The sequence below is a fragment of the Triticum aestivum genome, chromosome 3A (genome assembly GCF_018294505.1).
Source record: "Triticum aestivum cultivar Chinese Spring chromosome 3A, IWGSC CS RefSeq v2.1, whole genome shotgun sequence".
NCBI classification, from domain to species: domain Eukaryota; kingdom Viridiplantae; phylum Streptophyta; class Magnoliopsida; order Poales; family Poaceae; genus Triticum; species Triticum aestivum.
In genome coordinates, this window is record NC_057800.1 from 663,485,374 (window position 1) to 663,501,312 (window position 15,939).

General features: G+C 45.3%; 1 protein-coding gene across 1 annotated transcript; it reads right to left on the reverse strand.

Annotated features, from left to right (window-relative positions):
* Window positions 1–443: 443 nt before the first annotated feature.
* Window positions 444–5,738, reverse strand: LOC123063061 (peptidyl-prolyl cis-trans isomerase FKBP15-1). Its single transcript, XM_044486796.1, has 6 exons — window positions 5,447–5,738; window positions 5,268–5,317; window positions 3,748–3,810; window positions 1,214–1,304; window positions 924–1,028; window positions 444–719 (listed from the first exon to the last, which is right to left on the reverse strand). The coding sequence occupies exons 1-6, from the start codon at window positions 5,517–5,519 to the stop codon at window positions 625–627; spliced, it is 477 nt and encodes a 158-aa protein (XP_044342731.1). The 5' UTR covers window positions 5,520–5,738; the 3' UTR covers window positions 444–624.
* Between the last annotated feature and the right edge of the window lie 10,201 nt (window positions 5,739–15,939).

Below are 15,939 nucleotides of genomic sequence, written 5' to 3' on the forward strand. Positions count from 1 at the left end.
CAACAATTTAAGCAACTCAACTAAGACAAGTGTGACAAAAATCATGTGGCAATATATAGCAAAGACAGTCACAATCCAAACAACCCCTGCATGTTTGAATGAAGACTGATGAAAAGCTAAAAGATTCAAAGACTGATGAAAAGCTAAAAGCTCGTGGCGGTGCTGCTGCCTGCCTGCCGCCGGAGCACTAGCGCACTGCCAGTGTTGAACACTACCATTCAGACCATATATTCTACGAGGTGAGGGCCACGGGATTCCTGCCGCGACATCCGAGAATGTGAAACCAGTCTTCAAGTGGTCATTCTCCACTGATCACCGCACTGCATGCTCGACTTGTGTACGCATAACAAACATGGAGCTGGCGCTCATCGTTAACAGCCGTACAGTCTCAAGGAACTCAAAGATGCTTGTGTTCACTACTAGTAACAGCCGCACACCCATCAGGAGTGAAAAGATGTATCGCATGAATATGGATTACTAATTGTTGGTCACTGCGATCATTGATACAGCAATCTAACCGGTCTCTGTAACACTTTAAACATGATGATGGAATCGTTCGAAAACGGCGGCCCTTTTAGCCGAAGGACTCGCAGAAATGCAAGCAAAACTACATCCATGTATGTATCAAAGCTCGCTGTCGTCGCTCTCCGCGGCAGCGCCAGCAGACGTCCTCCCATTCACGGCGATGAGCTCCGTGTCGAAAACCAGAGTCGCACCACCTATCATCAGAGTTCAAAACTGCTAGTCAGCATCGCTGGTCAATGAAAGAGTGCATGGCAGAATGCCATGTTTGGATCATAAGATAGATGCAGGTGACAAACTAGCTAGAATGGCAATATCAAACTTGACAATCCAAGCAGTATACGAGATACAATTTGACCACAAGGATCATACCAAGCAAACATACAAATAACAAGCCATACCTGGAATCTTTGGTGGGGAGCCTCGCTCCCCGTAACCCATCTTTGCGGGTATCCTTAGCTTCCGCTTTTCGCCGACGCACATACCTAGTAAACCTTGGTCCCAACCTACGCACAGATGGAAACAATAATGTAGGTTGGCGCCATTGCGAAGGGTTTCTGAGAAGAACAACATAGGCCGTTTCTCCACGTTTCTTTTTTGTAACATATATATATTGTTGTTTGTTCAAGCCAGTACAATATGGACCACAGATAAACCAATAATCGCATGCTGCTCCAGGTAAAGAGAATACCTTTTATCACCTGCCCATTCCCAAGAGTGAATTCGAAGGGATCACCTCTGTCATAGCTAGAGTCAAATACTGATCCATCAGTGAGTGTCCCCTGCACGCAGCATAGTCAAGCTTTCAGCTGAATGACAAAACTGTGGAGACAATTCGCTAAAGGAAAAGCATCAAAGAGTTTCTTTGAGGCAAACATGACAAACAAACCAGGTAAACAACGCAATAAAGGCCATAAATTACTAGGGTCACTCTGCCATGATGTTTCTCACTTTCTCTGCAGGGCATCTCAACTGGTTCATGTTAAGAGACACCGCGTTAAATAGCTATGACAACTGATTCATTATAAAGTTGACGCATAAATGAGAGTGTGTATCGTGTTATGGCGGAGCTAGAAGGAGGGCGCGAGAGGGCCGGCCGGGGGCCTTTTGCCCACGGCCGGGCAAGATGGAAGGGATTTCCTTCTTAATTCTTGCTTGATTAGATTGATACATCTCCTCTCTTTATATAGAGAGGTTTACTTGACTCCCAAGCAAGGCTTACTTGACCCCTAAGAAAGCGACCCTTATCTCTAATTAACCCTAAGACTAACGGGCTATACCGCCAGCCCAGGCCATTAGGCCCATTACGTACTCTAACACTACACCCCACCTGGACATGCAGCTTGTCCTCAAGCTGCAGCCTAACCAACTTATAACCATGACTCGAGGCAACACAAACCTAACACCTAAAAACAAGCCTTTTACATCTCGGCTTGTTTTATTACTCTCAACCTGAAATGGACTGGGATGATTTATTTTGGACCTCTTAACAAAAAGTGGATACCATCCGCACGTCGGACGTGCACGTGTACAGCCACCTGGATCCCATGGACACCATCTGGACAAAAGGAGTGCATGTGTATGGCCACCTGGAAGTGGTCGCAAGAGCGACCAGCAGAGGCGCCCTCGCGGCGGCCGGCGGTGGAATGCAGTGGTGCTACGCGGTGCGCTCTTGTCGGTGACACCATGCCTTCTCCCCGCCGGACGGCTGTTGGTCGGCACCGCACATAGAAGAGTGGAGGGTTGTCGATGGACAATGGCGAGGAGGGGTGCGCCTCCCCAACCGCCGATGTCGCAGACTTTGAGGGCGTCGTCCGTGGGGAAAACAGCATGCCCAAGATCCCCGACGCAGTGGACGAGATCGAGGTCCTTTGCGCAGCGAAACACAACTGGGAGGAGCGGCAACTGCAGACCACGCAACAGGCCGCGTGCAGCAGCCTACAGCCTCACCGTCGTCGACACGTGGCGGGTAGTGATCCAAGCTGGAAGCGGTGACGGCGACGGCGGAAGCTTGATCTGCTGAATGGGGACGCCCTGGGGAAGCGGTGATGGCGACAGCGGGAACTTGATCTGGTGGATCGGGACTCCCGTCGGCGCGGTCGATGCGGGGCCAGAGCTGACCGGTGATGGCTGCTGCAGTTGCAGCGGCTGCTGCGGCGGAGCGCCGGGCGCGGCGGAGGTCGCCAGGAGCGGTGGCTGCCACTGCAGCCAGGGCGGGGCGGTGGATGGCAGCTGCTGCAGCGGCCCGATGAGCGCGGCGAAGGCCACCTGGTGCGGCGGCTGCCACGGCAGCCAGGATGGGGCGGTGGTGGCGGTGGATGGCAGTTGCAGCGGCTGCTGCAGCAGCCCGACGAGCACGGCGGAGGCCGCCTGGTGCGGCGGCTGCCACGACAGCCAGGACGGGGCGATGGATGGCAGCTGCAGCGGCTGCTGCAGCAGCCCGGCGAGCGCGGCGGGGGCCGCTTGGTGCGGCGGCTGCCACGGCAGCCACGGCGGCGCGGTGGCGGTGATGGGCGGCGCAGCCGGGTGCGGCCCATAGGACCCGGCCAAGAACAGGTGGATCTCCTGGACCGCCTGTGTTAGGTCCCGCAGCGCCCCGGACACCTCCGGGGTGAGGACGACGGGGGCGGGCGCGACGGAGGATCCCGGCGCGGGCAGGAGCGGGGCGACGGTCGTGACCGGCAGCGGAAGAGACGGGTTGCGTGGCGGTGAAGACATGATCGAACCGAAGCTAGCTGATACCAAATTGTTATGGCGCTGCTAGAAGGAGGGCGCGAGAGGGCCGGCCGGGGGCCTTTTGCCCACGGCCGGGCAAGATGGAAGGGATTTCCTTCTTAATTCTTGCTTGATTAGATTGATACATCTCCTCTCTTTATATAGAGAGGTTTACTTGACTCCCAAGCAAGGCTTACTTGACCCCTAAGAAAGCGACCCTTATCTCTAATTAACCCTAAGACTAACGGGCTATACCGCCAGCCCAGGCCATTAGGCCCATTACGTACTCTTAACAGTATCGTACATTTGGACTATGTTGTTCATAGTCATTGGAAGGAACAGTAGGAAGGTTACAGTAAAGGAAACTCAGTGGCCCTTGCTTCTGAGACTTGGAATTGCAGGCTTGTTATAACTAGCTACAGTCATTATTTCTTTTGACTAGAGTACTATCAAGAATCACAAGTGAATAGGATAGCTGACTTCAGATAAAAGCGTCGGTCAAATACTTACATGATAATGCACTTTAATCTTGTCGCCTTTGTGAGCTTGTAGGGTACATGATTCAGGCTTGTACTGAAAAGGGGATGAGCCAAAGAAAACAGTGTCATGTGAAGTCACAGTGATACTATCATTGGAATGTAATAAGAATGAAAGCATAACCTGTATATGATTGCCTTACAACTTTATAAATCGAATGTTGCACACTTAATGAGTAACTGAAAGCTAGGCATGTAGGTACAGAAAATCTCACTTTCTAAAAAAAGATACAGAAAATCTCTGCCCTCCACAGTAAGGGTGTTCATCAGCATTTTTTCTAAACCATTCAAACCATCTAATTACAACTAAATCTTGTATGCATCTGATAATGCTATTCAATTATTACTCCTCTGTTGCAAATGCAGCGTGTATCCTGACTGTCCAAATCCATGAGTTGGCCAACAAGGCAACAACTAATCCAACAGTACATGGGTTATGTTATACGTATAAGCTTCATACCATTAAGTTTGCATTCAAAAGCACTTTCTTGTGACTAGTTTTATAGCTATGAATGAAATACAAATACAGGAATTTGCTGTCAAAGATGAACATCAGACAGGCAAAATACGGCCTATTACAACTGAGAGAGTACTACCGGGCATGCTTCAATGGTATGGCCAAAATGTGATGAACAACCCTATCCCACACTCTGGTTTGTGATTGAATACTGGATATTCCATTTCGAAAATAATGTATGAACCTTAGCAGTAACAAAACAACAACAACAAAGCCTTTAGTCCCAAGCAAGTTGGGGTAGGCTAGAGGTGAAACCCATAAGATCTCGCAACCAACTCATGGCTCTGGCACATGGATAGCAAGCTTCCTCGCACCCCTGTCCATAGCTAGCTCTTTGTCGATACTCCAATCCTTCAGGTCTCTCTTAATGGACTCCTCCCATGTCAAAATCGGTCGACCCCGCCCTCTCTTGACATTCTCCGCACGCTTTAGCAGTAAGTACATAATTTTTCTGTTTGAAACTCATAGCAGAGGTACCATAACAACATAGGGTGTCCACTTCTCTGCTCAGCTTTTAATTTACATCCCGTGTAACATGACTAGTCCCCGCAGAAGTGATCTTGGCCAGTATTGGAACAACATTCCTTAGAAGACCAAATGTTACTTCTGAGAGATATCCATCATGGCTTCTTGTTAATACATCAATATAAAAGCACATACTGGTTGGTTAAACAACATTCCTTAAGATTACACAAGTAAATTGCTAATTAGCCTCGCCTCATCTTTATTTTTACTAATTAGCTCTAGAGAATAAACTGCAGTCCGAATCTCACGCCCTTTGTGTGAGCGAAGGAACAACAGCCTATTTCGCACTTGCGGATCTGCAAACCTAGCAATCTAGCTTCATCCAACCGAGCCTTTTCCTGAACTCTTCTGCACCGAAGGATCTCAGATCCGCCGGAACACAGAAATCACACAAAGCAATACTAGAGCGCGGCAGAGATTGCGGTTTGGTTGCAATCCTGCGGAATACGGACCTTGACGCCGATCTGGAGCTGTGTAACATCCGCGGACTTCTTGGCCGAAGCTGGAGAGCCAGATCGAGAAACCGAGTGAGCAAAACCAAATCGAGAAAAGAAAACAGAACATATATCTTTAGGCGACGCAACAGGACGATAGATCAGGTGGAGGTTAGGCTGCGGCTCGTCGTTGTTACCGGTCAGAAGGACGGCCGCGACGGCGACGGCGACGACGGCGAGGCGGAGGAGCTGCGGCTTCTTCGTCCCCATCGCCCTTCCCTGCGCTCGCTACCTGGTCAGCCGCCGAGGTACAGTTTCTTTGGATCATATACGGTTTGGACGGGATGCAACTCGGGTACCGTTACTATACGATACACACGGGTGCACAAATGGAAAACTTTTTCTTTTTGAGGCAGTAATAATTATGCCCCGCAAAAAGAAAAGAGGCAGTATAATTATGCCCCCGCTCAGGTTCACAACTCACCGGCTGCGATACGTTTTTCTCTCCCTGGCGGCTGCAACCCTAGCCGCCGCCAGGAGAGGCCAATCTTCCACCGTCGTTTTCCGGCGGCTCTCCTCCGCTGGCGACTTCGGTCGTCGGGGACGAGGGGGGCCGCCGGATCCACGTGTGTGGATTAATTTTACTCCCTCATAGTTTAGGTTTTTAGTTTGTTCATCGTCTTTGCTTCGGTGGCGACGATGACGACGCTGAATAAATATTCTTCGAATCCTTCCCTGACAAGGCCATCAGTCCTATGGTTGGGGATGGATTTGGAAACCAGTCTGTCCAAGTAAGGATGACGTGGCGGCGGCGGCATCCTCGTGGTGGACCTGTGTCCTCGGACTCCGCCGTTGCGATGGTGTTTGCTCCAGCGTCGGTGCAAAGCTTGGGAGGTAGTCTAGGAGCGGATGCAGATTGTGGTCTGCATCGACGACATCTGGAAGACGGCACATCTGCTGGGCTCGTGGTTCGTGGATGGCAGGTATGGTTTCCTCCTTCGACGTCTTAGTTGTGGTGGGGTGTCAGATCTGAAGTTCGGTGGCGTGTCCGGGGTGTTGCCCCGGTCTGATTCGTTCAACGGCAAAGACTTCACTTTTGGTGAGCCACCTTAAAGGTCCGCAAAGCTGTATATCAGTAGTGAAGCCGCGTCCAGCTCGGGTCAGATAGTGATTCGTCATTCTTTTTTTGATGGCTGCTGTGGTGGTGTCGTAGGCAGATGATGAACGTTGATGTTAAGCTTAGAGATGTTCTACTATCTTTTTAGTTTTGTCATGTCGGTTTTTACATGACTTGCACGTTGTTCTTTATGATACGAATAAGACATGTATTACTATATAAAAATAATTAAGCCCCTAAAAAGAAAAAAGAGGCGGTATAATTATTTTTGGGGCAGCATAATTTTTTTTGAGGCAGTATACAAATGGAAACGATCATGCATTCGTGACATAACGGTCCAGCCCATTTTAAATTTTGGGTATAGGCGGGGGAACCAGGGCAATTTTTTATCTTTTTTTAGAAAAGGAGGAGGACCTCCGACTTCTGCATCTGGACGATGCATACGGCCAATTTATTAATTATTCTTATAAGATCTTACAAAGTGATATAACAGTAAGATTAAAGCCACCGTCTATGCAACAACTGTCGCTACACCTATCCGATTGATGACGGGGCGCTGATAGTCTGGGCCCAATACCAAACAGACATCGCAGCCAAACCTAAACATCTAAGACCTGAGGTCCCAACTCAGACGCATGCCGGGTATGGGCACTTACCAGTCCGGCGCACTCCTCAACGAGGACGCCTGCCGAGTATGAGGCCGCCGCCGCCACCTGTTACCAATCCATCTTCAGTGTGTACTGCTGCACCACCTTGCTCGGCCTCTCTGCCATCGACACCACCACGGTGCCTGATAACGGCACCCTCCTGCGCGAGTCCCTCGCTACACATCGGGCGCTGAGTCTCCACCGCGCCACACCGCCGAGAAACGCCAACATTAATGTGCAGGATGAAGCACCGCTCCACCAATTATTTCGTCCACTGGTCCCTCGTGCCCGTGTACACCTCCAAGAATGACGCCACAAGAGGACAACGACACAATAATGTCGCCGTCATCCGATCTACTGATCTAGGGTTTCCCCCGGAGGTAGCAGATAGTGGCCTGGAACTTCTCAACAGCGATGCCTTCAACAAGGGAATGACACCGAAAAGTGCCGCCATCGCCAGCCTCGGCAATAGCCGCGAGCAGGTCTTCACCCAGATCTATTCCAATGGCCTCCATCAAGCGTCTTGTGCACGGATCGTCCACCACCGCGGCCACTACATCGCATGTCGCGAGACCACAGCCACCGACACAACCTCCGTCGTCCGGGGCCGCCGCCCCGGGGTCCAGCCCTCGCTGGCCGCCAGAGCGAAACCAACGAGCTCCATCAATGGCGACGCAGCCGCATACCGCGCCGCGAGAACGCCACCATAGCTGTTGGGGAACGTAGTAATTTCAAAATTTTCCTACGCACACACAGGATCATGGTGGTGCATAGCAACGAGAGGGGAGAGTGTGTCCACGTACCCTCGTAGGCCGAAAGCGGAAGCATTAGCACAACGCAGTTGATGTAGTCGTACGTCTTCACGATCCGACCGATCCAAGTACCGAACGCACGACACCTCTGAGTTCAGCACACGTTCAACTCGATGACGTCCCGCGAGCTCCGATCCAGCAAAGCTTCACGGGAGAGTTTCGTCAGCACGACTGCGTGGTGACGGTGATGATGATGCTACCGACGCAGGGCTTTGCCTAAGCACAACTATGATATGATCGAGGTGGATTATGATGGAGGGGGGCACCGCACACGGCTAAGAGATCAATGATCAATTGTTGTGTCTATGGGGTGCCCCCTGCCCCTCGTATATAAAGGAGCAAGAGGGAGGGGGCGGCCGGCCAGGGAGAGGCGTGATGACCCACAAGTATAGGGGATCGCAACAGCTTTCGAGGGTAGAGTATTCAACCCAAATTTATTGATTCGACACAAGGGGAGCCAAAGAATATTCTCAAGTATTAGCAGTTGAGTTATCAATTCAACCACACCTGGAAACTTAGTATCTGCAGCAAAGTGTTTAGTAGCACAGTAATATGATAGTGGTGGTAGCGGCAATAAAAGTAAAGATAGCAAAAGTAATGTTTTTGGTATTTTGTAGTTATTGTAACAGTAGCAGCGGGAAAGTAAATAAGCGAGAACCAGTATATGGAAAACTCGTAGGCACCGGATCAGTGATGGATAATTATGCCGGATGCGGTTCATCATGTAACAGTCATAAAACATAGGGTGACACAGAACTAGCTCCAATTCATCAATGTAATGTAGGCATGTATTCCGTATATAGTCATACGTGCTTGTGGAAAAGAACTTGCATGACATCTTTTGTCCTACCCTCCCGTGGCAGCGGGGTCCTATTGGAAACTAAGGGATATTAAGGCCTCCTTTTAATAGAGAACCGGAACAAAGCATTAGTACATAGTGAATACATGAACTCCTCAAACTATGGTCATCACCGGGAGTGGTCCCGATTATTGTCACTTCGGGGTTGCCGGATCATAACGCATAGTAGGTGACTATAGACTTGCAAGATACGATCAAGAACTTACATATATTCATGAAAACATAATAGGTTCAGATCTGAAATCATGGCACTCGGGCCCTAGTGACAAGCATTAAGCATAGCAAAGTCATAGCAATATCAATCTCAGAACATGGTGGATGCTAGGGATCAAACCCTAACAAAACTAACTCGATTACATGATAAATCTCATCCAACCCATCACCGGCAAGCAAGCCTATGATGGAATTACTCACGCACGGCGGTGAGCATCATGAAATTGGTGATGGAGGATGGTTGATGATGACGACGGCGACGAATCCCCCTCTCCGGAGCCCCGAACGGACTCCAGATCAGCCCTACCGAGAGGTTTTAGGGCTTGACGGCGGCTCCGTATCGTAAAATGCGATGATTTATTCTCCCTTATTTTTTTCTCTTCGAAAGCAAATATATAGAGTTGGAGTTGGCGTCGAAGGGCATCCGGGGGGCCCATGAGGTAGGGGCGCGCCCTAGGGAGGGGCGCCCTAGGGGGGCGTGCCCCCACCCTCGTGAGAAGGGTGTGGGCCCCCTGGTCTTCATCTTTGGCGAGGATTTTTTATTATTTTTTCTAAGATGTTCCATGGAGTTTTAGGTCATTCCGAGAATATTTGTTTTCTGCACATAAAACAACACCATGGCAATTCTGCTGAAAACAGCGTCAGTCCGGGTTAGTTCCATTCAAATTATACAAGTTAGAGTTCAAAACAAGGGCAAAAGTGTTTGGAAAAGTAGATACGACGGAGACGTATCAACTCCCCCAAGCTTAAACTCTTGCTTGTCCTCAAGCAATTCAGTTGACAAACTGAAGGAAAGAAAAACTTTTACAAACTCTGTTTGCTCTTGTTGTTGTAACTATGTCAAGCCAGCATTCAAATTTTCAGCATAGATCATAACTAACCATATTTGCAATAATTCCCAGGTCTCATAATTACTCATATCAATAGCATAATCAACTAGCAAGTCATAATAATAAATTTCGGATGACAGCACTTTCTCAAAATAATCATAATATGATATAACAAGATGGTATCTCGCTAGCCCTTTCTGAGACCGCAAAATATAAATGCAGAGCACCTTTAAAGATCAAGGACTGACTAGACATTATAATTCATGGTAAAAGAGATCCAATCATAGTCATACCCAATATAAATTAACAGTGATGAATGCAAATGACAGCTGCGCTCTCCAGCTAGTGCTTTTTAATAAGAGGGTGATAACTCAACATAAAAGTAAATGGATAGGCCCTTCGCAGAGGGAAGCAAGGATTTGTAGAGGTGCCAGAGCTCAGTCTTGAAATAGAGATAAATTGTATTTTGAGCGGTATACTTTCATTGTCAACGTAACAACTAAGAGATGGCGATATCTTCCATGCTAAACACATTATAGGCAGTTCCCAAGCAGAATGGTAAAGTTTATACTCCCCCTCCACCAACAAGCATCAATCCATGGCTTGCTCGAAACAACGAGTTCCTCCAACATACATCAGGTCCCAGGGGGAGTTTTTTTGCAATTAATTTTGATTTAGTTTGCATAAAGCATGGGACTGGGCATCCCGGTGACCAGCCATTTTCTCGTGAGTGAGGAGCGAAGTCCACTCCTCTTGAGAATAACCCGCCTAACACGGAAGATAAGGACAACCTTGGTTGATACATGAGCTATTCGAGCATACAAAACAAAATGATTATTTGAAGGTTTAGAGTTTGGCACATACAAATCTACTTGGAACGGCAGGTAGGTACCGCATATAGGAAGGTATGGTGGACTCATCTGTAATAACTTTGGGGTTTAAGGGATTGGATGCACAAGTAGTATTCCCGCTTAGTACAAGTGAAGGCTAGCAAAAGACTGGGAAGCGACCAACTAGAGAGCGACAATAGCCATGTACATGCATTAAAATTAATAAACATTGGATGCAAGCATGAGTAGGATATAATCCACCATGAACATAAATATCGTGAAGGCTATGTTGATTTGTTTCAACTACATGCGTGAACATGTGCCAAGTCAAGTCACTTAAATCATTCAAAGGAGGATACCACCCCATCATACCACATCGTGACCATCTCAATAGCATGTTGGCATACAAGGTAAATCATTATAACTCATAGCTAATCAAGCATGACACAAGCAACTATGATCTCTAATTGTCATTGCAAACATGTCTATTCATAATAAGCTGAATCAAGAACGAGGGACTCATCATATTTACAAAAACAAAAGAGGTCGAGTTATACCCGTTTTTCTCATCTTAGTCAGCCCATCATATATCATCATAATTGCCTTTCACTTGCACGGCCGAACGGTGTGAGTAATAATAAGAGTGTACGTGCATTGGACTAAGCTGAAATCTGCGAGCATTCAATAAATAGGAGAAGACAAGGCAATATGGGCTCTTGGTTAAATCAACAATAATGCATATAAGAGCCACTTCAACAATTTAATTATGGTCTTCTCCTACTAACCCCCAAAGAAAAGAAAAGAAATAAAACTATTTACACGGGAAAGCTCCCAACAAGCAAAAGAAGAACGGAAAATATTTTTGGGTTTTCTTTTTAATTATTACTACTACAGCAGAAAAATAAACTACTAGTAATTTTTTTTGGTTTTTCTTAAGGTTTAACAAATACACAAGAAGAAAGCAGGAAAAAGAAAATAAACTAGCATGGATATTACAGTGAAGAAGTATGAGCACCGACATCTAGCAATGAGTGTGTGTGAACATAAATGTAATGTCGGTGAGAAATACGTACTCCCCCAAGCTTAGGCTTTTGGCCTAAGTTGGTCTATGGCCACGGCTGGCCTGGCGGATATCCATAATAATAGTTGTTGGGGTCGTACTGTGATGAGGAAGAAGAAGGCTCCGATTGCCACTGGCTGGCAATCATCTCGGGATCCCACTGATAGTTAGACTGCCGTGCAGGATCAAATTGTGGTTCCGATTCTGGCTCCTCGGCTGGTGCAGGGTTCCGGTAGGCGTGAATAGCCGTCAAGGAACAAGGTACGTACCTACAATCAAATCAAACAAAGAAGGAGCGGGCAGGATAATAGTCTCAGGGTGATGTTTGTTAAAGAACAATTGATATTTAAGCTCTCCTGCCCTATTCTTAATAATAAAATCATGTGCCACCATACTTTTATGATCTAGATAAACACGGGGCAGCACCTTTTCTTCCTTCTCAGCATGCCTAATAGGTATGTTAAAATATGCAGCTAGGCGTGTAGCATAGATGCCTCCAAAGATGGAACCCTTAGTACGGTTCATACTTAACCGTCTAGCAATAATACCGCCCATACTAAAAGTGTTATCATTGTATAAACCGTGGTGCAGAATAATTATACCAGGGATACTAAGGTTTCCACAGTTTCCGCGTCCAATTAAACAACGACTAGCAAATAATGCAAAGTAACGTAAAATAGGAAAATGTATGCTAGTGATTCGTGCATCGGAAACCTTCCTAGTTTCTCCTACAATGATTGTATCAATAAACTCAACCACATCATCATAATGTGGTTCTTCTGTCTTTCCCTCAAAACGGACTAAACAAATCCGACAGAAATCATAAAGTGACATCTCCTTATACTCATCATATAAATGAAACTCCACCATAGGTGGTGAGTTCCTAGAATGAAAATGAAAGTTTTGCACAAAAGTATTTGTGAGTAAGAGATACTGATCGCATTGGTCGTGGAGGAAAGCGGTGAGGCCTACATTGTGAGCCAATTCATGAAAATCTTCATAGATACCCGCTGCTCTCAAGAAATCATCAGAAGGCCATTCACACGCCCGAATCTCCGTGGTGCGTGGCAAATTATACTTAGGCTTCGGTGCCTTTTCCTTCGAGCTTTGGCTCGATGAGCCCCTCAAAAATCTCCTCATTATTTTTATGAAATAATCTGAAATTTTTAGTAACTTCAAACAAAAATGAACCAACTTTAATAAAACTGATAGCAACCACTCATACAAGTGCCTAGAGCCTATATCAAGCATTAGAACTACTTAGAACCATATAAATTTGGCATGCAAGCTCAAGAATAAGGTCACCTATGCAGCACAAATTTGCAAAGAATAAAGCACTAGAACAAAAACTAATTGGACCAATGGAGGAGTCACATACCAAGGAACAATCTCCCAAGCAGTTTTGCGAGAGGTGCTTTGAGCAAGGAGATCAAAAATCACAGCAAAAGTGGCTGGAACTCGTGCTTGAGTTGGTTTTTCAGGTTTGTGTGAGACAAAGGAAGAAGATGGGTGCTGGGATAAGTGGAGGAGGGCCACCGTGGGCCCACGAGGCAAGGGGCGCGCACTAGAGGGGGGGCGCCCACCACCCTCGTGGCCAGGTGGCAGCTCCTCCCACGGTAATTTTTGCACAGTAAATCCTCAAATATTCCCAAAAAATCATATTAAATTGGCATGGCATTCTGAGGACTTTTATTTTCGGGATATTTTTATGTTGCACGGATAAGTCAGGAAACAGACAGAAAAATACTATTTTTTACTTTATTTAATATAAATAACAAAAAGTAAAAGTGGGGTACAGAGGGTTGTGCTTCTAGTTTCATCCATCTCATGCTCATAAAAAAGAATCCACTAACAAGGTTGATCAAGTCTTGTTAACAAACTCATTCCGATAATCATGAAACCGGAGAAATTTCGAATAACACTAAGTTACCTCAACGGGGATATGCACATCCCCAATAATAAGAATATCATATTTCTTCTTGACAGTAGGAAAAGGAAATTCAAAACCTCCAAATATAATTGATGGAATTTTTCCAATAGAGTTGATACTGTGAACTTGAGGTTGTTTCCTCGGAAAGGGTACCGTATGCTCATTACCATTAACATGAAAAGTGACATTGCCTTTGTTGCAATCAATAACAGCCCCTGCAGTATTGAGAAAAGGTCTTCCAAGAATAATAGACATACTATCATCCTCAGGAATATCAAGAATAACAAAGTCCGTTAAAATAGTAACGTTTGCAACCATAACAGGCACATCCTCACAAATACCGACAGGTATAGCAGTTGATTTATCAGCCATTTGCAAAGATATTTCGGTAGGTATCAGCTTATTCAAGTCAAGTCTACGATATAAAGAGAGATGCATAACACTAACACCGGCTTCAAGATCACATAAAGCAGTTTTAATATAATTTCTTTTAATGGAGCAAGGTATAGTAGGTACTCCGGGGTCTCCAAGTTTCTTTGGTATTCCACCCTTAAAAGCATAATTAGCAAGCATGGTGGAAATTTCAGCTTCCGGTATCTTTATTTCATTAGTAATGATATCCTTCATATATTTAGCATAAGGATTTGTTTTGAGCACATCAGTTAATCTCATACGCAAAAAGATAGGCCTAATCATTTTAGCAAAGCGCTCAAAATCCTCGTCATCCTTTTTCTTGGATGGTTTTGGAGGAAAAGACATGGGTTTCTAAACCCAAGGTTCCCTTTCTTTACCATGTTTCCTAGCAAAAAAGTCTCTTTTATCATAACGTTGATTCTTTGATTGTGGGTTATCAAGATCAACAGCAGGTTCAACTTCTACATCATTGTCATTACTAGGTTGAGCATCATCATGAACATCATCATTAATATTTTCATTAGGTTCATGTTCATTACCAGATTGTGTTTCAGCATCAGACATAGAAATATCATTTGGATTATCAGGTGGTTCAGCAATAGGTTCACTAGAATTTTGCACAGTTCTATCATTTTTCTTCTTCTTCTTTTTAGAAGAACTAGGAACATCAATATTATTTCTTTGAGAATCTTGCTCGATTCTCTTAGGGTGGCCTTCAGGATACAAAGGTTCCTGAGTCATTCTACCAGTTCTAGTAGCCACTCTAACAGCATAATTATTTTTCTTACTATTCATTTCATCAAGCACTTCTTTTTGAGCCTTAAGTACTTGTTCTACTTGAGTGGTAACCATAGAAGCATGTTTGCTAACAAGTTTAAGTTCACCTTTAATATTAGCCATATAATCACCCAAGCGTCTAATCATATAAGCATTTTCTTTTAATTGTCTACCAAAATAAGCATTGAAGTCGTCTTTCTTAAACATAAAGCTATCAAACTCATCCAAGCACTGACTAGCAATTTTAGTAGGAGGAACTTCAGCTTTATCATATCTATAGAGAGAATTTACCTTTACTACCTATGTCGGGATATCGGTATCAGGAGGTTCTTCAATAAATAAAGAATTGAGATCATAAGTTTCTTCAACAGGCGGTATATTACGACCATGTATTTCTTAAATAGGAGGTAAATTCTTAACATCTTCAGCTTTAATACCTTTTTCTTTCATAGATTTCTTTGCCTCTTGCATATCTTCGGGACTGAGGAATAGAACACCTCTCTTCTTCAGAGTTGGTTTAGGAATAGACTCAGTAATTGGAGCAGGAGCTGGCTCAGGAGGTGCCCAATTATTTTCATTTGTCAACATATTATTCAATAGAATTTCAGCTTCATCCGGTGTTCTTTCCCTGAAAAGAGAACCAACACAACTATCCAGGTAATCTCTGAAAGCATCGTTTAGTCCATTATAAAAGATATCAAGTATTTCAGGTTTCGTAAGAGGATGATCAGGCAAAGCATTAAGTAACTTGAGAAGCCTCCCCCAAGCTTGTGGGAGACTATCTTCTTTAATTTGCACGAAGTTGTATATTTCCCTCAAAGCAGCTTGTTTCTTATGAGTAGGGAAATATTTAGCAGAGAAGTAATAAATCATATCCTGGGGACTACGCACACAACCAGGATCAAGAGAATTAAACCATATCTTAGCATCACCCTTTAATGAGAACAGACATATTTTGAGTATATAAAAGTAACGCGATCTCTCATCATTAGTGAACAGGGCAGCTATATCATTTAACTTAGTAAGATGTGCCACAACAATTTCAGATTCATAGCCATAAAACGGATCAGATTCAACCAAAGTAATTATATCAGGATCAACAGAGATTTCATAATCCTTATCAGGAACACAAATAGGTGAAGTAGCAAAAGCAGGGTCGGGTTTCATTTTATCTCTAAGTGATTCTTTGTTCCATTTAACT